Source organism: Scyliorhinus torazame, chromosome 3, assembly GCF_047496885.1.
Source record: "Scyliorhinus torazame isolate Kashiwa2021f chromosome 3, sScyTor2.1, whole genome shotgun sequence".
NCBI classification, from domain to species: Eukaryota; Metazoa; Chordata; class Chondrichthyes; order Carcharhiniformes; family Scyliorhinidae; genus Scyliorhinus; species Scyliorhinus torazame.
The window spans coordinates 216,077,819-216,099,946 of NC_092709.1; the positions used below are offsets into that span (position 1 = coordinate 216,077,819).

At 42.8% G+C, this 22,128-nt stretch overlaps 1 protein-coding gene across 7 annotated transcripts in view; it reads left to right on the top strand.

Annotated features, from left to right (window-relative positions):
* Window positions 1–22,128, top strand: part of micu3a (mitochondrial calcium uptake family, member 3a) — a 223,157-nt gene that overhangs the window by 140,999 nt on the left and 60,030 nt on the right. For all 7 annotated transcript variants that reach the window (XM_072496845.1, XM_072496841.1, XM_072496846.1 and 4 more), the window contains 2 exons: window positions 7,999–8,093; window positions 14,798–14,969. In XM_072496845.1, coding sequence (XP_072352946.1) covers window positions 7,999–8,093; window positions 14,798–14,969 — 267 coding nt within the window. The remainder of the gene's footprint in view (window positions 1–7,998; window positions 8,094–14,797; window positions 14,970–22,128) is intronic.

A 22,128-nucleotide genomic window follows, 5' to 3' on the forward strand; every position in this document is an offset into this window, starting at 1 on the left:
GCTACGAAGGGATCCTGATTTCGCTAACTGGAGGAGGCCAGTTAAATCACAAACAGATCGGCGCATGATGCATTTCTTGATTTTGGCCACTCCCTAAAGCGCAATGCAGCCATTAATTCGCACTCATCAAGTTATATTGCAGGCTTCACATAATAGTTCCAACTCCGAAGAGTGCAAGATGGAGAAAATGGACGTTTTGTGTTTTCCTATAGGAAAATCAGTGGCAAGCTGTTCATCAAACCTGCTTATCGCTCAGTGACTGGCAACACCATGGACTCAGAGCATGAACAGGGCTGGGCAAGGCATATCAAAATAAATCTACAATGAACATAATTGCCTCCAAATAAGTGCAGTATAAGTACCAAGATTAAAACTAATAAATATAGGACGAAAACTAAATTAAAAGAGCCACCAGCAAAGTAAATATATAAAAAGAAACTGAGAACTGGAGAAGAAACTAAAACAACTTAAAACCGGTGTACAAACTGGGTACAAAATTTGATCATTGTAAGTATTGGGGTGGCAGAGAAAGTTGGTCTAAATCTCTAATATTTAGCAAAGTGCTTGAAAATTGGTAGAACTCGACAATATTGCATCAATGAAAATGCCATGATGTGGAGATACTGGGGTGGGCACAGTAAGAAGTTTTGTAACACCAGAATAAAGTCCAAAAGGTTTATTTGGGATCACTAGCTTTCGGAGCGTAGCTCCTTCATCAGGTGAGTTCAATGAAAAGGGAGAAAGATGGCATTGAAATAAATATGATTGTCAACACTTAATAATTTTTAACGTTTAATATGATGTTTTAAATTATTTTCCTTAGCCAGACATGTAGCTTCATGTACTCACCCTGCCTTTTACAATGGTGTAATTGCTTAAAAGGTACCATCAAATTCTATATTTACTGTTATAAGTGATATACGTAACCATATATCGTTAGAATTTCCAATATTCATTCTATTTGCAGAAAGGGTCCTTATTCCTAATGCACCTAGATGAAACTGAATTTTTACCATCTCCTTTTAAAATTTATAAAATGCCTAATTTGTTTCTCCTCTAGAAACATAGAAAATAGGAGCAGGAGTAGACCAGTTGGCCCTTTGAGCTTGCTCCACCATTCATAACGATCATGGCTAATCCTTTACCTCAGTGCAATAGTCCTGCGCTCTCCCCATTCCTCTTGGCACCTTAAGATTGGTAGAGAATATCAAAACATCTTCTGTTATCTGGTCCAAAGCATTTTGCACCCTGAGTTAATTGAAGGCAGAGCCCATTAAAGGCAGTCAGGAGAATTCATAATGGAGAAGAGAGAAATGGCAGAAAAACTAAATGATTACTTAGTGTCTGTTTTCACTAAGCAACTTCTCCCAGATGTAGAGATCCAAGGGACTAGGAAGAATGCAGAGTTGAAGGAAATTGCTATAAATAAGAAAATTGTATTGGTGAAATTAATGGGACTGAAAGTTGATAAGTCCCCAGGTCCTGATATCATGCATCCTAGAGTGTTAAAAGAGGGTGCTATAGAGATAGTGGATGCACCGGTGAGCATCTTCCAAAATTCTGTAGAGTTTGGAATGATTCCTGAATATTGGAAGGTAGAAAATGCCACCCCACTATTTAAGAAGGGTAGGGATAGGGCAGCTTGGTATTACAGTGGTTAGCAATGCTGCCTCACAGCGCTGAGGACCCGGGTTTGACCTCAGCCCCGGGTCACTGTCCGTGTGATGTTTGCACATTCTCCCCGCGTCTGCGTGGGTCTCACCCCCACAACCCAAAAAGATTTGAAGGGTAGGTGAATAGTCACGCTAAATTTCCCCTTAATTGAAAAAAATAATTGGATAATCTAAATTTATATTTTAAAAAAAGAAGGATGTGAGAGAGAGAGAAAAGGGAATTACAGACCTGTTAGCCGTATATCAGTAGGAGGGAAAATGCTAAAAATTTATTATGACAATCATGATCTGATTGGATGTAGTCAGTATGGATTTACAAATGGGAAATCATGTTTGACAAACTTGTTGGAGTTTTTGAGGATATTATGGATAAAATTGACAAATGAGAGTCGATGGATGTAGCATATTTGGATTCCCAGAAGGCTTTTGACAAATGCCCCCACAGGAATTTGATTTATGCAATAACAACAGATTGGGATAGGAAGCAACACACAGCAGATTGGGATAGGAAGCAATATACTGGCATGGATTAAGAGTTTGCTAACAGGCAGAAAAACAGAGTAGAGAAAAACGGGTTATTCTCATGTTGGCAAACTGTGGCTAGTGGGGTATTGCAAGGATCAGTACATGGGCCACAGCTGTTCATAATATATATCAATGACTTGGATGTGGGGACCAAAATAATACTTCCAAGTTTGCAGATGATACAAAATTAAGCAGGAATATGTGTTGTGAGGAAGATGTAAAACAGCCACAGGAGGATTTGGACAGGCTTCATGAGTGGCCAAAAACATGGCAGATGGAGTATAATGTGAAAAAATGTGAGATTATCTACTTTGGTAGAAAGAAACGATGTGTAGAGTATTTCCTAACTAGAAAGTGCTTGTCCACAAGTCATTGAAGGCTAGCATTCAGGTGCAGCTAGCTTTAGGAAGGCAAATAGAATGTTAGTCTTTATCGCAAGATTATTTGAATACTGGCGTAGTGAGGCCTTGCTTCAATTGTTTAGAAGCTTGGTTACACCTCATCTGGAGTACTGTGTATGTTTGGTCCCCTTATCTCCGAAAGGATATTATTGCCATAGAGTGAGTGAAACAAAGATTCGCTAGATTGTTCCAGGGATGGTGGAACTGTTGTTTGTATTCTCGAGTGTTTTGAAGAACGAGAGGTGATCTCATTAAAACCTATAAAATACTTAAAGGAACAGACAGGGTAGATGCACGCAAGATGTTTTCCTTGGTTAGGGAGTGAAGACCCAGGTGGCACAATTTCAAAATAATAATAATCGCTATTATTGTCACAAGTAGGCTTACATTAACACTGCAATGAAGTTACTGCGAAAATCCCCTAGTCGCCACCATCCGGCACCTGTTCGGGTACAAATAAGTCTTTTGGGCCTTGCGAGAAGAAACCGGAGCGCCCAGAGGAAACCCACGCAGATGCAGAGAAAACGTACAGACTCCACACAGACAGTGACTCAAGCGGGAATTGAACCTGGGACCCTGGCGTTGTGAAGCAAGTGTGCGAACCACTGTGCTATTTGCAGGAGAATGCCACTTTGGATCAAGATGAGGAGAAATTTTTTCAAGAGGGTTGTGAATCTTTGGAATTCTTTACCTCAAAGAGCTGTTGAAGCTCAGTCATTGAATATTTAAGGTGCAGATTGATAGATTTCTGATCAGTAGTGTAAAGGGTTATGGGGATCGTGTGTTTAAAGGCATTGAAGTATCAGATCAGCCAAGATCATATTGAATGGCGGAGCAGGCTCAATGTACTGCATGGTCTACTCCAGTTCCTAAAATGAAATTATCAGTGCGACTCAAGTAGAATAAATTGAATTCTTGCCAGAGTTATCAAATTTATCAATTAAATAATACCATTTTAAAGGAGGTAAAGAAGCAGAGATTCCTGAGTTTTCATATATTTTCATACATTAGAACTGGGCAGGACAAATTGATGAGGATGTTAGACATATATGGGATCCTTGCCTCACAGAGGCATAAGTTACATAAGGCCAGGGAAATGAAGAACCTGCTAATGTTATGGCAGGACTAAATTATAATTTTCCTTTACATTTCCTGGCCGGTTGCCATGGTGGGGAGAATGCCAGTGGCAGGAAGCCACCGCAGAGGGGCTTATGGGAATGACCTCCATAACTTTTGAATTCTTACCTCTTGTGCATTGCTGATTTTAAGTTTCTCCCCTGGTGATTGTGTATTCAGCTGCCTGGGCCCTAAGCTCTGGAATTTTCTCTATTGGCCACTCTGCCTCTTTACCTTCCTCCAAGCAAGCAAATATTGGGAAAACTGAAGCCATTATTGTTTTTTGCCTGTGCCACAAATTGCATTCACTTTCCACCAAATCCACCCCTTTCCTTAGCCATTATTTCATGCTGAACCAGCCGGAGTGTTCACAACCTTGTTGGCCTGTTTGACGTTGAGAGGAGCTTCTGACCTTATGTTCAGTCCATCGCCAAGACCGCCTACTTTCACCTCCAGCATCGTGCTTGACCTTCCCTGTCTCAGCTCGTATGCTACTGAAACCCACAACCATGCCTACCTCTGGACTCAACTATTTCAATGCTTAGCTGGCTGACCACCTGCTGTCACTCTCCATTCGCTTAAACTGGTCCAAGGTCCATATGCTGCCCATATCCTAATTCAAGCCCCTTTCAGCCATTGTCATTATGCTTTCTAGCCTACATTGCCTCCTGGTCCGGAAATACCTTGATTTTTAAATTGACATTCTTGGTCTTGTGTCCTTCCTTACTCTATAATCTCTGCCTTACAATTCTTGTACCTCTGTATCTTTTGAATTCTTACCTCTTGTGCATCCCCGGTTTAAGTTGCTCTGCTAGGGAGGACTGTGTATTCAACTGCCAGGCCACACAGATGGCACAGTGGTTAGTACTGCTACCTCACAGCACCAGGGACCCGGGTTCGATTGCAACCTCGAGGGACTGCCTGTGTGGAGTTTGCACATTCTTCCCGTGTCTGCATGGGTTTCCTCCGGGTGCTCCGGTTTCCACCCACGGTCCAACGATGTGAAAGTCAGGTGGATTGGATATGCTGAATTGTCCCTCGGTGGGGTGACAGGGATAGGAAGGGGGATTGTTTAGGGTATCTTTCAGAGAGTCAGTGCAGACTTGATGGGCCGAATGACCACCTGCAGTGTAGAGATTCTATGATAAGTTCTGGAATTTTCTCCATTAGCCACTCTGCCTCTCTACTTTGCCCATCTCCTTTAAGATGCTCCTTAAAAACTACCTCATTTTATCAGATCTTTTGTCACTCGTCCTATCACTTAGAATCATAGAATGGTTACCACTGTTGCGAGTTTCTTTTACTTGTCTTTTCTGTGGCTCTGTTCCAGTTATGGCAATCAGTGAATTTGCCCTTCTTCCTTTGTTATCTATGTCCTAATGCTTAGAGTCGACAGGTATCAAATGATACCACCACAAGTTTCAACCGGCTATCGATCAAAGAGCCAAACACCAGTTAGTTAGTTCAAGGTCAAGGGTACTTTATTTACACACAATTCGTCATGCAACATAAACACTACTAGTTAACTACACCTATCGACTAAGACAACCTGTACTTCACTTCGGGCACCCGGCTTAGGTGAGAAAACAGTGGCTACTGTTCGCTTCTGGATCTATCGGGTTCGAAGGAGTAACTGTTGCTCAGCTGGGCTCATCCATCTGGTAGCAGTCGTTGAACTTGTACTTGCTTCTGGTGTTGCTGCACTTGGCGATGGCCATGACCGGGGTATCAGGACCAAGAGAGAGCGAACATGTGGCGAACTCTTCTTATACTCGGGGGGTTTTCGCACTCTTTTGGGCGGTCCTGCTATTTGGGCCTTACTAATTGGGTGATCCCTGATCGCTCTGTTCAATTCCTTAGCCAATAAGTGAGCGGGGATCTGGATGGCTGGGCGTGCCCCAAGCGGTCACTGACCCTGTTGTTTGCGTTTCCCTTGAACAGGGAGTGGCGACGAAATGTCTGGGACTGGGTTGCTCGAGTACCAATTCTTTATTTTGGTCAAGATGGGCCATCGAATGCTAATCGGCCCCATTAAAATGCTAATTGGACGGAGTTTCGATACCGTCTGGACTTCTTGCTCACAAATATGCATTTCAGGCTCTGAGCCTGCCTGAGTCTTGGCTTGTCCATTTTACCCACTAGGCGTTGCGAGTTTCTCTGTACCTAGTTGGAAGTGGCCATCCCAGATGGCTACACCACAAAGAAGGATGTCATTCTCCCCGTTGTGTCCATGCTGGCTCTCTGCAAGAACAGCTCATCTCGTCTTTATGTGACTTTGTGTCAAATTTTATTTGCTAACGTCCAGTGTAGCACTTTGGATTGCTTAACTACTTTAAAGGTGCTTTATAAATGCAAGCTGTTGCTGGGGGATGGGAAATTGTATTGCAGGGTTGGGCTCAGATTGGGGTTTGGGGGGGGCGGTGGGTGAATGAAGTAAGCGATCATGATGTACTAAAGAGAGGCCACATTCTGATGAACAGAGACCATAAAGTAGCTTGCGAGATTGAAGGAGCACTACTGCTCCTGACTCAGTGCTATATTTAAAAAAACACTTACTTTCTGGAGTTAGTAGCTTCCTCCTCCATTTCACTGTCTGGTCTCCCAAACCCAGGGTAGTGTGGACAGAAGCAGTTGAATTTAAATTTAACTCCTAGTTAATGGAAGCCTAATTTAAATGTGATAATGAAGTGTCCTGCCTCTCAAAAAAGGCACACTCTGATGGGACATGACTGGCTGTATAAAAATGGTAACAAACTGATATGCTACTGTCCAAAGGTGGGGGGAGGGGTTTAGAGGAAGCTTTATTTTTCTTCTAGTAACAAAAATTTATTTTAGTTGACTTTGTAATAAATATTTGGGCCATTTTATATTATTCCTAATTTTCCTCATTGGTGTAGTGTATTTCTAATTTTTGTACCCATTTTTGTTTTTGTTTTCTGTTAGCTTCATATAATAATTGTGTTAGCTTGTATTCAGATTTTCACTATATCGTAATTTTGTTTCTTGGTTTTTCATATTTTTCTGTCAGCAATTTTTGGTTTTAAATTATAATAGAATCATAGAATGACTGCAGCACAACAGAATATCATTCAGCCCACCATGCCTGTGACTCTTCATTGGTAGAGCTCTGCAATTAGTACCACATTGCTGTTTTCCTCTATGACCATGTGATTTTCTCCCCCCCCCCCCCCCCCCCTTCTTGTATTTATCCCAATCTCTTGAAAGATGCGGCAGAATATACTGCCACTATTTTAGGCAGTGCCTTCCAGATCGCAACAAAAAAGTTTGCATTAAAAAAAGTTCCCTTATGTTGTTACTGGTTCTTCAGCAAGTCACAAATCTGTGTCCTCTGGTTATCAACCCTTCTGCTACAGAGAACAATTTATTTTTAGTTACTCTTTCAAGACCGTTAATTTTGGTGCTGCTTTGTTCTTAAGGAGAACAACCCCAGCTTCTGCAGTTTCACCATAAAACTCAAGTCCCTCATCCCTAGTACCATTCTAGTAAATCTCTCCTGCATCCTCTCCAAGTACTTGATGCTTTAACTAAATTGCAGTGTGCAGTATTGAACACAATGGTGTAGCTGAGCTCTAACCAGTGCGTTATAAATGTTCAGCATCATTTGATCATGATTTTCCATTTATGCAAGCCATAATACACTTAATTGCTGATGATGGAAAATAGGTGGGGATTGGTAAACCTCCCATATAATACATTTGCAAAAATATTTTTTGAGAAAACAAGGTGTATATTAGATAACAACAAGTTTGAACTAAATCAAGAAGTAATAGGTAACTTTAAATAGACTATAAAAAGGTAGATTGAAGGAAGAATTGAAGACTGAACAAGGTAAGAAATTGCAGTATGTGAAAGAATAAATTAGAGTAACAATCTTGATTTCAACATAATGGGAGGAGAAGGAGAACACATAAGCAGATATATTTGAAGCTTGGACTACAAGAGGGTGAGTTCAGAGGAATAATAGCCATAGTATCTATAGAATAGAGAAAGACAAAAACTATGAGCCAGATTGGACACTGGTGATAGTGAAGAGATGGGGGAGGTACTAGATAGAGAGTCACTAGTTATTAATGCAATATTTTGAAGAATGTATTTGCTTAATAAAGTTAAAAGTTGTTGAGAGGAAGTGTTTGGCTCGAAAGGAAATTCTGATTCCAACAAGGAGCTGTAGAATATAAATTTACAAATGGATGAATATGAAAACCAGACACCTTTTAATGCATCTGATGTGACTGTGCTGTTTTTTGTTTATTTTGATTCAGCGTGCAGAAGAAAATTTCCTTGTAGATACTACACTCCTTGTACATTTTTTTGGAAGAAAAGGCAAGGTTGAGCTGAATTTTGATGACTTTTACAAGTAAGTCATAAATTGAAATCCTCCTTGTGTAAATGTAATTGTACTTGTAATTTGTTAAGTGATTAACCAGCTTCCAGATATGTGGAATATATTCAGCATACTTATGGATGTTTTGCTGATTTTTAAGTACTTTTATTTTTAAAATTCTCAGAGTAAGACTTCTGGGTCACAAATATAAAGGAGTTAAGAGTAGATAAAATATGTATTCGTAACCCTGTAAAATGGTACATAGATGTTGTTGTTACTGTGATCATTTTGAAGCTGATAAGCGAAACCTTGGAAAAAAGTGATTCGAATTTCGTGATCAGTTTCAGTAATAACAATCTCTGACAGTTTTGCCATTGTTGTCACTGCAAAATCTGAGCCATGACTGTTGTGTTCCGTGATCTTGTCTCTGCAAGGATTCTACAGAACTGCTGGTGACTTAACTAGAATGATAATTTATTGATGTACAAGTGGTAAAGTAATAATCAGAATTGCTGTACCGACCAAGTTATAAGAGTTACATTAGCCTCTCCTGGAGCTACCCTTATGTGAGACTGTCCTGATGTACGCCTTACAACCTTCTGCCGATAGCTGGATGTCACATGACTGATGTCTGATGCAATGGAATATTATTTACAGACATATCACCACTTTTACAAAGATTATTAAGTTTAAATAATGCATTTTCCCATTCGCAGAGCTAGAAACTCCATTATCAAGAGGCATGAAAATTAGATTTCATATAAGTTGCAAGATAACTTTTGAAACCAACAAAAATGATTGGCTATTGAACAGGCAGAATGGCCATCATTGATGCTTCTCTAGCTACTTTAGTAGAAAATGTAGACAAATTCCAAAGAGAGATCAATGTGACTCAAGATAGCTTGGACTGATCAAGACAGTAATGCAGTAGACAGAGCTTTTACAAGGATGATAGTAAAATGACTGAATCAAGATGCAGGATCTGCTCTGAAGGAAGGGGAAGGATTTAGTGTAAAACCTAACAAACCACTTAAAATTAACCCTGATAGCCCTTTTTGCAATCATGGATGTTAATGAGAATGAAGCTATTTAATACATCTGTGTCTTTAACCAATCCAAAATGAATCCTACTGTTCTCTGTGCTGTATCTTCATGACGATATATACATAGCACTGTCTTCATATTATTTACTTTTGTGCCTTAAAAGATGTAATCATGTCTGCCCACAGCAAAGAATTGTTTACTTTAAAATCCTCAGGAGAGAGCTATTTACCAACTGGCACCCCTGATGGTGGGGATGTTTGAGGAGGCGATAGGGAAGGGGGTGTTGCCACAAACTTTGGGGCAGGCATCGATTTCCCTGTTGCTTAAAACAGATAAGGACCCGACCGAGTGTGGGTTGTATAGGCCCATATCACTTTTAAACGTTAGAAGAGTATTGAACGTGGTTATGGCACCGGCGGAGGGAGAGGAAACAGATGGTTGTGGCATTGGACGCTGAGAAGGCATTTGACCGGGTAGAATGGGGGTACTTGATGACAGTTCTGGAGCAGTTTGGGATTCGACCAAGATTTGTGGACTGGGTAAAGCTACTATATAAGGAGTCGAGGGCGAGTGTCCTCCCAAATAACATCAGCTCAAGATACTTTTCTCTCCACCATGGGACTAGGCAGGGATGTCCTATGTCCCCCCCGCTGTTTGCACTCGCGATTGAGCCGTTGGCCATCGCATTAAGAAGTTCGGGGGTATGGGAAGGAATAGTGCGGGGGGGATAGAGCACAGGGTGTCCTTGTATGCCGATGACTTGCTGTTATACGTGTCGGATCCGAGAGTGTCAATAGGGAGAATATTGGAGCTGCTTCTGGTGTTTGGGTCTTTCTCGGGGTACAAACTAAATCTAGACAAGAGTGAGTATTCTGTGGTGTCTCGGCAGGGGTGGTGGGGCTGCCATTCCGTAGGGCAGGGACTCACTTTAGATACCTGGGGAAGCAGGTTGCCCGGGAGTGTTTGGGGGGGGGGGGGCTCCGCAGGTACAACATTTCTAGTTTGGTGGGGTGAGTGAAAGCTGATGTGGCAAGGTGGGATGGTCTCCCTCGGTCACTGGCGGGTTGGGTACAGCGGTTAAAATGAACATGTTGCTGCGATTTCTGTTTATTTTCCAATGCCTGCCGATTTTCCTGCCAACGGCATTTTTCAGAGAGATTGAAGGAATGATAACCTCGTTCATATGGGGAGGGAAAGTGGCCAGAGTCAGAAAGATGCTGCGACAAAGAGGAAGGCAGGCCAGGGGGTTTGGGTCTTCCGAACCTGATGTATTATTACTGGGCGGCGAATGTGTGTGGAGAAGGTGCGGCGATGGGTCGGAGGGGTTGATTCCCAGTGGGTCAGAATGGAGGAGAGTTTGTGTAGGTGGTCGAGATTGAAGGCACTAGCAACAGCGCCGCTCCCTATGGCCCCAGGGAAATACTCAGGGAGTCCGGTAATAATAGCGTCATTGAGAATTTGGAGGCAGTTTCGTCAACACTTCGAGTTGGGGGCAGGGTCGAGGGAAATGCCGATTCGGGGGAACCACAGATTTGAACCAGGGAAGTGGAATGGAAATTTTCAGAAATGGGAGAAGGGGATTAAGACACTAAAAGATTTGTTTCTTGGGGGTCGGTTTGCAGGATTGAAGGAGCTGGAAGCGAAGCATAGGCTGGAGCAGGGGAAAATGTTTAGATACATGCAAGTTCGAGATTTAGCCAGAAAGGAGACACAGAGCTTCCCGGTGGAGCCTGCCTCCACATTGCTGGAGGAGGTGCTGACGACAGGGGGACTGGAGAAGGGGGTAGTGTCGGCGGTTTACGGAGCTATTTTGGAAGAGGAGAACGCACCACTGGAAGGGATCAAAGCAAAGTGGGAGGAAGAGTTGGGATAGGATATGGAGGAGGGGTTCTGGTGTGAGGTGCTCCGGAGAGTGAACGCCTCCACCTCATGCGCGAGGTTGGGGCTGATACAGCTGAAGGTGATATATAAAGCACACCTCACGAGGGCGAGGATGAGCCGATTCTTTGAAGGGGTAGAAGGTGTGTGTGAACATTGCGAGGGGGGCCCCGCAAATCACGTTCATATGTTTTGGTCCTGTCCAAAGCTAGAGGATTATTGGAAGGAGGTTTTTAGGGTAATCTCTAAAGTGGTGCACGTGAAACTGGACCCGGGCCCTCGGGAGGCCATATTCAGGATGTCAGACCAGCCGGGATTGGAAACGGGTGCAGAGGCAGATGTTGTAGCCTTCGCCTCGTTGATCGCCCGAAGGCGGATCCTGATAGGATGGAGAGCAGCCTCTCCACCCTGGGCTCTGGCATGGCGGGGGGACCTGTTGGAATTCTTGACTCTTGAGTAGGTTACGTTTGAATCGAGGGGAAGGATGGAGGGGTTCTACAATTCATGAGCATTATTCATTATGCACTTTCAAGAACTGGATAACATTATTTGCAGGGGGGGTTGGGAGGGTTGGGGGGAGGAGGACTGTGGGTGATTCCTGATTCCTTTTTGTCATTTGTTTATGTGAACATGCGGGCTAATGTTTGGGGTTGGGTGGGAGGATGGGATCGTTGTTGTTGATATGGGGATTGACATATTCGTTACTGATTATTGTTTATTGTTGGTGGGTGTAAATCTGGGAGAAAATGTGAAAAAGGAGGAGAATAAAATATTTTTTAAAAAAATAAATGCTTCTCCAGCATTGTCCAGCACTTGTTCCAGATCCATCAGAGGGGATGGCAGCGTGAAAACCAGCACCGAGTTACACAGACGGAGCCCTGACCCGACTCCTGGATGGTGGGCAACAGCAGGCTTCCACCCCCGCCTGGGAGGCAATAGCTGCCTTGGTGAGTGCCAGCACTCTCCAGAAGAGGACGGGCAGCAGTGCAGGAAAAAGATAAGCAACCTATGCACGGCCAGGGTAGGTCTGTCACCTCCAGTCCCTCACTGCACCCCTTGACCCACCCCTTGCTCTTCCAAGTGATCTCTCAGCCAGCCACCTTATGGATTTCCCGCAGGTGACAATGCTCCCTCTTGGCATCAAAGCCCAGGCCTCTCATTGCAGTCAGTCTTTTCTGGTGATGAGGATGTTGTGGGCTGACAAAGTGTAGAGGGACTGACCCACCCCAAAGGTGAGTTGGAGGAGCTCACCAGGACCCGTGACCTGCAGCAGATGAGAGATCGTCCCCCGTCATTAAAGTCCATGATAAGCCTGTTTATTGGTAGGACGCATTCAGTTCTCTGTCAGGCAAGAGTCAGACATATTGCTGCGGAAGAGTGAAGCATCATTTTGTCCTCAATGCGACTCATCATTATTCTCCCGTAAAGTCCAACCAATGGCTTTAGCACTCTGCCATTGGCATTGGGCATCACTATGGAAATCTACCGCTGATACCACACTGATGCTGAGATAGCAGTCCCCGCGGTTGAAGATATCTCACCCTAGTCCTGCTCGTCTCCAAACCTAGAGGCTATGAGTACGGACCAAGCGACCCCTGACCATGACCCAAGGTCCTTCCAACTCCTTCTCCATGGGTTCACCCTCACCAGCCTCCTCAACCGCCTCCTTATCCGAGGAGATGTGATGCTCTTCCATTTCCCCGGGTCCAGATGGCCTCTCCTTTGCAGAACCAAATTGTGCATAATTTACTTTGCTGGTTGAAATTATGGCCGGCTGCAGAGAATGATGGGAAATGTGGTCAGGCTTGGGACACAGACAAGCTGCAGCTTGTATATTTGCAAACGGCAGTCCAGAAGTATGCAGGAATTCACACCTGCAAATGGGCCATTCAAGGCGATTAAAGTAACAATGGGACCATCAGGCCCATCACATCATCTTCCAGATTAGATGGCACCGAGCTCCTGCTCGGAGCACTCTCAGGATGGCCACTGAGTGCCCACCCCAAAAGTGATGTGGCATCCCCAGATTGGATGTGACCAATCAGAGGGTGGAGCCCTGAGGAATTGATTGACAGTGACCCAGAAACCGCCCACGAAAGGGACGGGGAAAACGCAAGCCGGTTAAAAGGCCCTGCACAACCCACACTGTCTCTTTTGGATCGGCTCCTGACCACCAACCGTAGCAAAACTCCTAACATCAGCCAAGTTCAAGGACCCACGACATCTACCGAAGGACGACCATTCAGCACAGACGACCCAGCTGCCATACGTGAGGAAACAGATAAGGCAATATCTACCCTGCACCGAACCATTCATTTGGAAGTTAAGTCAAGGTTGTTTAAACTGATAGTTATAGTCTATGTGTGCATTAACGCATGATTATCTAAATATATAACCTTGTGCCCACTAAATCAACTGATTGAACTGACTACTTGTGTGATCATTTGTCCAATACATGGGGTTCGCTCACACACTGGTTATTATAAAGAGAGGGAGCAACAAAATACAATCCTTACTATATGCTGAAATTACATTTCTTGTTGTTGTTTATCTTTACTGTTTGTGGTCTATGGGTCAGAAAGTCGAGGATCCAGTTGCAGAGTGAGGAGCCAAGTCCTAGGTTTTGGAGTTTTGATATGAGCTTGGCTGGGATTATGGTGTTGAAGGCGGAGCTGTAATTAATAAATAGGAGTCTGATGTAGGAGTCCTTGTTGCGAGATGCTCTAGGGATGAGTGTAGGACCAGGGAGATGGCGCCTACTGTGGACCGGTTGCGGCGGAATGTGAATTGCAGTGGAACTAGGAATTCTGAGAGTATGGAGTTGATGTGCCTTATGACCAGCCTCTCGAAGCATTTCATTGCATTTGATGTCAAGGCCACCGGACGATGGTCATTCAGGCACGTTGCCTGGTTCTTCATTGGCACTGGTATAATGGCGGTCTTCTTGAAGCAGGTGGGGACCTCGGAACGAAGTAGGGCGAGGTTGAAGATGTCTGCGAGCACATCTGCCGGCTGGTCCGCGCATGATCTGAGTGCACGATCAGGGACCCCATCCGTCCCGTCACCTTCTGAGGGTTCACTTTCAAGAAGGCTGATCTGACTTCGGGTGCGTCCTGGTTTGATGGTTTCTTGCTCAAACCGAGCATAGAATACATTGAGGTAATCGGTGAGGCGTGCGCTGCTGCCGGAGATTCTGCTCCGCTTCGCTTTGTAGCCATTAAGGTGTTTAAGCCTTGCCACAACCAACGAGAGTCTCTAACACTAGTCTGTGACCAACAAGAGTCTGTAACACTAGTCTGGGAATGGGACTGAGTGGATCTTCTACATAAAGAGGCATGGATTTGATGGGCTAAATGGCCTTCTGTGTGTAATTTTGCTATAACTTTTATTTTCACAGTAAATTTAGTTCTGTGTTTGTGGAATGCATATGACCTGTTCATTAAGTTATGTTTACAAACAAATAATTTCCACTGCCTTATTTTGCATTAATGTTATTTAGTATAAAGTTGAAACACAATCTTTACTTTATGCTAAAATTACATTTTGTAACCCTGGTTGGCAGATTCATAAGGTGTAAATGGACTGTAAACAGTAATGTCGCTATAACTTTAAATGGCACTTTAAATGGCTAGCAGTTATAACTTTTACTAAGGCTCTTATGAAGCAAAACGAGGTATATCTAGAACTTCTGCAGTTTTCAGTAATTTTCACTATGGTTCTACTCAAAAATATGTACCAGTCAATTTTTTATTTCAAAGTAACTTGATTCTTTGATTGTATGCTCAGATTTATTTGTCTTTGTAATGTTACTTTAGGTTCATGGATAATATACAGACTGAAATTTTGGAGACTGAATTCCTTTCGTACTCCAAAGGAATGGCTACAATTAGTGAAGAAGATTTTGCTCGTATTTTACTACGTTATACAAATGTTGACAACACAGGCAGTTATCTGGAGTCTGTCCGTCAAAGGATTCCTGAAGAAAAGGTATGTAGTCTTATGTGTGATCTGCAGAATTTTCCCCAAAAGGAACATTGAATTATTCATTTTTAAAATCAACTTTAATATGTTGTCATTTTCATCTAGATTTAGTAAACAAAGTACTTAAATCAGATTTCTCTTCCTAACCATATCTAAAATACTTTGTATTTCAATCACAGCTTTAACAGATATTTCAAAACAGTTCATTGAAGCAAAACAGTACAAGGAAGTTAAGAGATGACTTAAGCATGGTCAAAAAATTAGGTCTTGAGAATGCTTTCATAGTCAAGGAAAGAAGTCGAAATGGTAAAGAGAATTTGAGATGAAGTCTAAGACAACTGATGTCACTATCATGAGTCGTGGAGCAGAAGGAAGGAGAGATTCATAGGAGGCAAGAGTTAGAACCAAAGGGCACAGCTGTCACATACAGCTCTGAAGGCTTACACAATCTGGATGAAGTAAGGCCAAGGAAGTATTTTCAAATGAAGATAAAATTTGAATTTGATGCATAAAGACAAAAAAAATCAATGGTCAGCACAACTGATAAACTGGCAGGGCACAGTGTGGGGTAGGACACTGGCAGTGAAGTATTAGATAGAATGTTTGCAAGAAAGTCAGGAGAGCAACTAAAACTGGAGATAGCAGAAGTACAAATGAGGATTTTGGCAGGAAGGGTTAAAGTTGAAAGCAGATTATCTGGCTGTATGATGCTGAACTGTATCATTTGGAATATGACATCTTTTTGAGCCTAAGCTGAGCTTCTGACCTCCTATCCAGTCTATCACTAATACTGGCTACTTGCACCTGCATAACATCCTCTTGACTCTGCCTTCACTTCAACCAGTCTGCTAAAGTCTCATCTATGCTAGTGTTACTTCTAGACTCAATTGTTACTGTGCTTTCCTGGCTGATATCTTACCTTGCAAACTCTGTAAAATTGAGCTCATCAAAAATCTGCTCCGACCATGCTTAATTCACACAGCACTCCTGTGCTGGTGTGTACCACAACTTCTGCCTTGCATCCTCCTCCTCTGCACCCTCTCCTTGATATCCTTTACCTTGGCACCAGAGAAGCAACACATAATGTAGAACTATTTTTTAAAATAAATTTAGAGTGCCCAATTCATTTTTTCCAATTAAGGGACAATTTAGCGTGGCCAATCCACCTACCCTGCACATCTTTGGGTTGTGGGGGCGAAACCCACCCAAACACGGGGAGAATGTGCAAATTCCACACGGACAGTGACCCAGAGCCGGGATTGAACCTGGACCTTGCCGTCGTGAGACAGCAGTGCTAACCACTATGCCACCGTGCTGCCCTATAATGCAGAACTATTGATGATATATTCAGTGAGCTTTTTAAACACAATTTGAGCTCTGGATATGGGAATCGTTGTCAAGGCCAGCATTTATTGCCCATCCCTAGTTGCTCTTGAGGTGGTGGTGTTGAACCACCTTATGGATCTGCTGCAGTGCTTCTGGCGAAGGAACTTCCACAATGCTGTTATGTGCAGAGTTCCAGGATTTTAACACAGAAATGGTGATAGAATGGTGGTGTATGACCAATTCAAGGCACTGTTATGAAGGGAGCTCCAGATTTTTGACACCGTGACATTGAGGGAATAGTGATATAGTTGTAAGTCAGGATGGTTTGCAGCTTGGATGGGAAATTTCAGGTGATGATGTTCCCATGTGTCTGCTACTCTTGTCCTTCTGGGCAGTATAGATCCCAGATTTTCTGTCAAAGGAGAATTGGCGGGTTACTGCAGTGCACCCCCCATATTGCAGGGAAGGGAGCGGGCGCCCAAATCAGCAGCCAGACCACCATTTTTAAATTGATAATCAAGACTCAATTAGACTTCTTATTAAGCCAATTGACCCTGATAAGATGCCGCTCATGCGATAAAAAGTTTGGTGTGCGCAGTCGGACAGGAGTGGGCAGCCCAATTTTTAAAATAATTTCTTCAAAGGGCGAGAAGCAAGGGTGGGGATTTCTATTTTCAAGGGATGCCCTTTTCAGGGTCGACTCCCCCTGAAAATAAAACTCCATGCTTTCTCCCTACCTGCCCGCAGCCTTAAACCTGCAAACTGGCACCTTACTCTCCCTGACCAAGACCCCGGACTGAGCTGTTCTGTTTCTGGAAATTCATGAGCCTTCTCCTCCTCTTGAAGTCTTTGGTAGTGCCTGCAAACACGCTCTTGGCTCTGTCGGGATTAACAAACTGCCGACTAAACTTCTGAGAGCAGGACTTCCTCCTCGATGATGGGCAGAAGTACCACTCCGCCCTGGTTTAGCTTGCCCAGAGCCTGTTATGGCTGTGGGCAGGCCAACATGGAGCGGATTGGCTCCAGAGTGTGAGGATGGAGCCATCTGCACCCATCCCGTAATATTCAGCCCATAGTACTCCATCTGTCAATCTGTCTTGAGCAAAATAAACTTTTGATTATTGCTGATTAATTTTAAACATTAAGCATTGCACTTAATTTGCTTTCACCAGTCTGTTTGATAATTACTTGACAATCTAGGAAGAAAAGAACACACTATTCAGCCCTCTGAATCCCCTACCCTGGGGATCACCATGATTAGAAACTCAACTGGGCCAGCCATATTGCCTTACTTTTGGAGAATGTGTGAAACAGTTCTGGTAGAATCATGGAAGAGAATCCCTATAGTGCAGAAGGAGGACATTCGGCCCATCTAGTCTGCACCGGCCCATTGAAAGGGCACTCTACCCAGGTCCACTCTCCCGTCCATCCCGCCCTATCCCCGTAACCCGATAACCTAACCTGCACATCCATCAACACGGGGCAATTTATCATGGCCAATCCACCTAACCCACACATCTTTGGACATTGGGAGGAAACCGGAGGACCTGGAGGAAACTTAAGCGGACACGGGGAGAATGTACAAACTCCGCACAGACAGTGACCCAAGGCTGGAATTGAACCCGGGTCCGTGCCATTGTGAGGCAGCAGTGCTAACCACTGTGCCACCATGCCTCCCCGCAAGGGAAAGGGAAAAGTGAGCCAAGAACTGCATTGATGGACGGCATAGTATTTCTAGCTGTGCTGCTGGTTGGTTATCTGTTGAACTGTAGCATGCCCACATTATCTAATTCATTTAATTGTACTCATTTAAAGGCTGTCAACCTATTTTCTAATTATCAGAAGTTTTTTCTTTTAAAAAAAATAAATTTAGAGTACCCAACTATTTTTTTCCAATTAAGGGGCAATTTAGCGTGGCTAATCCACTTAACCTGCACGTTTTTGGGTTGTGGGGGTGAAACCCATGCAGACACTGGGAAAATGTGCAAACTCCACACAGACAGTGACCCAGGGCTGGGATTGAACCTGGGTCCTCAGCGATGTAGGTAGCAGTGCAAACCACTACGCCACCCAGCCGCCCAAAAGTAGAATAGTATATATGTATTAATCTGCTTTGCTTCTCTGGTACAGCCTTTATATTCAGAATGTCTCAAATTACAAAAGTACTGAGATACCTTAAAACCGGTTTGGCCAACGTACAGTCCGCCATTCCCCTCTATCTGTTCCGCAGACTCGGGTAAATGAAAGATAGTGATCTGCAAGGAGCTGCTCCTCCAATCACAGGCCCTGTCTGCGATTGGCAGAGCAGTGTGAAGGTGAGTGTCTATGTTGAGTCTCTCTCCACCTTTTGCTGTGCTCTCACTCTTGCCATCTTGCGCAGCTACTGGTCCCTTAAAGGAGCACAGGGCCAAGATGGTGGAATAGACTGAGACAATCTTGAGGAATAGCAGTCGCAGCAACAGCAGCTACCCAACCCCCTGCCCGGGACACTGGTGTCTCAGACAGGGTAGAGTGATGAAACACGTCTTGGCATCTTCACCGCTGTTCCGAATTCCTCCTCAGCAGTAAAATGTCTGATCCTCGCAGGCCTGGGAGGGGAATGAATTAGTCTGTGTATGTGAGTGTGTCTGTGAGCAAGAACCCTCAGACCAGTAGTGAGCCGGACACACACACTCAGACGCTTTCCCTCCTTCGCTTCCCTCCCCAAAACTCTATCCGTACAGCATCTGGGAGAGGAGTAAAACCCAGGCTGAAAGGCAACCTGTTTTCGACCCCCTCACTTTCGTATGAACTTTGTTGAGGTCAACTTAGTGCGTGTGAGGTGAACTTTGACGAGGTCAGCTTAGAGGATGTAAGATGAACTATGTTGAGGCCAGTTTGGAGTGTGTGAGATGAACTCAAGGTAATGTCAGTTAAATCCAGCTGCTTGATTCAGATCCAGTCCCTATACTTTCTCTGCTGACCAGGACTTGGGACCTAGCCTGTCTCTATAGTGAATTATGTTGTGCAAAGTTTATTCATGATATGCCATTTTGGATAGCCTTTATTTATTTTGGACGTTTCTGATTTGGCATGCAAAGGAATTCCAAAAAACATAATTCTGACATTAATGATCTAGCAAGTCCTTTAAGGGATAACGGGATGTAAATACCATGGGGGACTCGGCATATCTAAAGGAACAGAATACCAGGTGGTAGAAATCGTGCTTCAACTGTACAAAGCCATGGTTAGACCACACCTGGAGTACTATCAGAAATGATGTGGAGATGCGAGCGTTGGACTGGTGTGAGCACAGTAAGAAGTCTTACAACACCAGGTTAAAGTCCAACAGATTTGTTTTGAATCACCTGCTTCCGGAGCGCAGCTCCTTCCTCGGGTGAATTCACCTGAGGAAGGAGCTGCACTCCGAAAGCTAGTGATTCAAAACAAACAACCTGTTGGACTTTAACCTTGTGTTGTAAGACTTCTTACTGTACTATCAGAAAGGCACCACACCGTGGGAAGTTATATTGGTAATGGAGTGAATGGAGCGCAGGTAAACGAGAAGAATACCTGGACTCCATTAGGCAAGCTACAATGCAAGGTTCTTCAAATTAGGGTTGTATTCCCTAGAATTTAGAAGGTTTTGCTAGTTCGAAAGTCAAGGCTATTTCTGCTTTTTAAGCGAAAAGGCAAAAAATGTTTAATTGGTTAGCTCTGTTGCTTGACACTTGTTAATGATCATTTTTATTCATTATTCCTTTTTAAAATAATCAATTTATTGCATTGATATTGATTTTTTAAAATAATCATGGTTAATATTGTGCCAATACTTTTCTTTCCAAAATTTGCTCATTGGTCCCGTGATTGAGAAATAAAAATTGAAATGTGTGTCTCGCGCAAAAAGATTGGATACTCCTGTTTTATCACTTTCAAAACAGAGTTGTCTAAATGTTTCTCTTTAAAAGAAAATAGTGTTTCTCCTTTCGAAGAAGATCAATGACTTAATTGTACAATTATTAGGTTATTGGTAAAAATGTATTGATGAATGAGAAGTTCTTATCAGTGGGTGAAGAGATATTTTGAAAGAATTCAGCAGCTAAGAATAGTAAAGAGTATCATTGCTCATCACCTCATTTGTTGATAACAGATGTCTGTTATCGGTGGGGTATCTGAGCAATAGAAAAATCTGTGGTAAGTAATTGCATCAATGAAAATCAATAGAACTGGTGTTACAAATAATCCTTTAGGTGTGGGATGTTTTGGATATATTCCTTATGTTTTTGTTTATAAAAGGATCAGGTTAATCTATCTTGGAAAATGTGCAAACAATTTTATTTGCTTCAAACTGCTGCATGTTGGCAGTGTTGACAGTAAAGCTTGTGAAACCAGAAAATCTGTTTATTTTGTATACTGGGCAGCTTGGCTTTTAGTTCTTTAGAACTATGTTTTAATTTCATAACCCCATTTTGCTAAAGCACTGTCTTTCGCATACTGCTCCTTTTTAATTGAGTAAATTGCAAAATTTCAATTTGAACTTAGATACAGTTTTGTATATTTAACTTGGAATAATGTTTATTTTATTTGCAAGTAATAGTTTACTTCCTTGCATCAGGTGGAGGCAGTATTTATGTGTAATAAGATCCAACGGCAATCCATTTCCAATACCAGAGTTAAAGTTATCACTTCAACAGGATTTTTACTTCACTTTCTCTCTCTCCAAATTTTTTCACCTCCAGAAGGCCATGCTCAGTTGGGTGCCCATTTATTTGTCTCTACCTATATGTCCTCAGCCACCTGAATAATAATGCTTTGCTCACTCACAAACCTGGAATGCCTAAGAGGGTCTTCCTATCCCCCTTCACATTTGCCCCTAGTCCCAACAGCAGAACTTTCACTTCTCTCACCCACACCATAGCATAGCAATGCTATGGTAAACAATGCCAAATTTGAATAGCAACTACCATGTTCATTTCCAGGACTATAATTATGTACAATTTAAATCAGTACGACAATCAGTTAAAGTGGCCCAATATTTGTCACCTGCCGAAATAGATATTTGTTATGGTAGTCAAAATGGAAGGTAAGCCATTTTCTCAACAAAATTCATCAAGCCACCCCAAACAGGCGCCGGAATGTGGCGACTAGGGGCTTTTCACAGTAACTTCATTTGAAGCCTACTTGTGACAATAAGCGATTTTCATTTCATTTCATTCATCAAATAATGTTTATTTCAAAATGCAAAAATGAGTTCTGCATTTTCCCCCTCTGGCTATTCTCCAGTTTTTATGACTTTCTCCCTTGCTTCTCATTTTTGTATTTGCTCTCCTTTTCCTTATTTTACAGTTTCTGTAATATTTTCTCAATTATTAGGTAATAGCTGTGAACATGGTATTCCTCAAAGTAGGAACTTGGGAAAATTAATTGCTGTTTTAATGTTAGCTCAACAATTAAGTAAATATGTTTTTAGCATATAATTACAGTACATTTGACCCAATTAGTCAACGTTGGTATTCATGCTGTACCTGGGCCTCATACCACCTCTCTACATCTAACCTGGTCAACATATCGTTCAGTTCCTTTCCTCCTGATGGGTTTATCGAGTTGCCCCTTAAATGCTTCATTGCTATTTATTTCAATTACTCCTTATGTTAGCAAATTCCAAATTTTGAACATTCTGGGTAAAGAAATGTCTCCTGTGTTTCCTGTTTGATTTACTTGTGACTGTCTTATATTTATGACCTCTGGTTCAGACTACCCCACAATTGGAATAATTTCTCTATGTCTACCTTATCAAACCCTTTCATAATCTTAAATACTTTAATCAGGTCCCCTCTCAGCAGTCTGTTTCTAGAGAAAA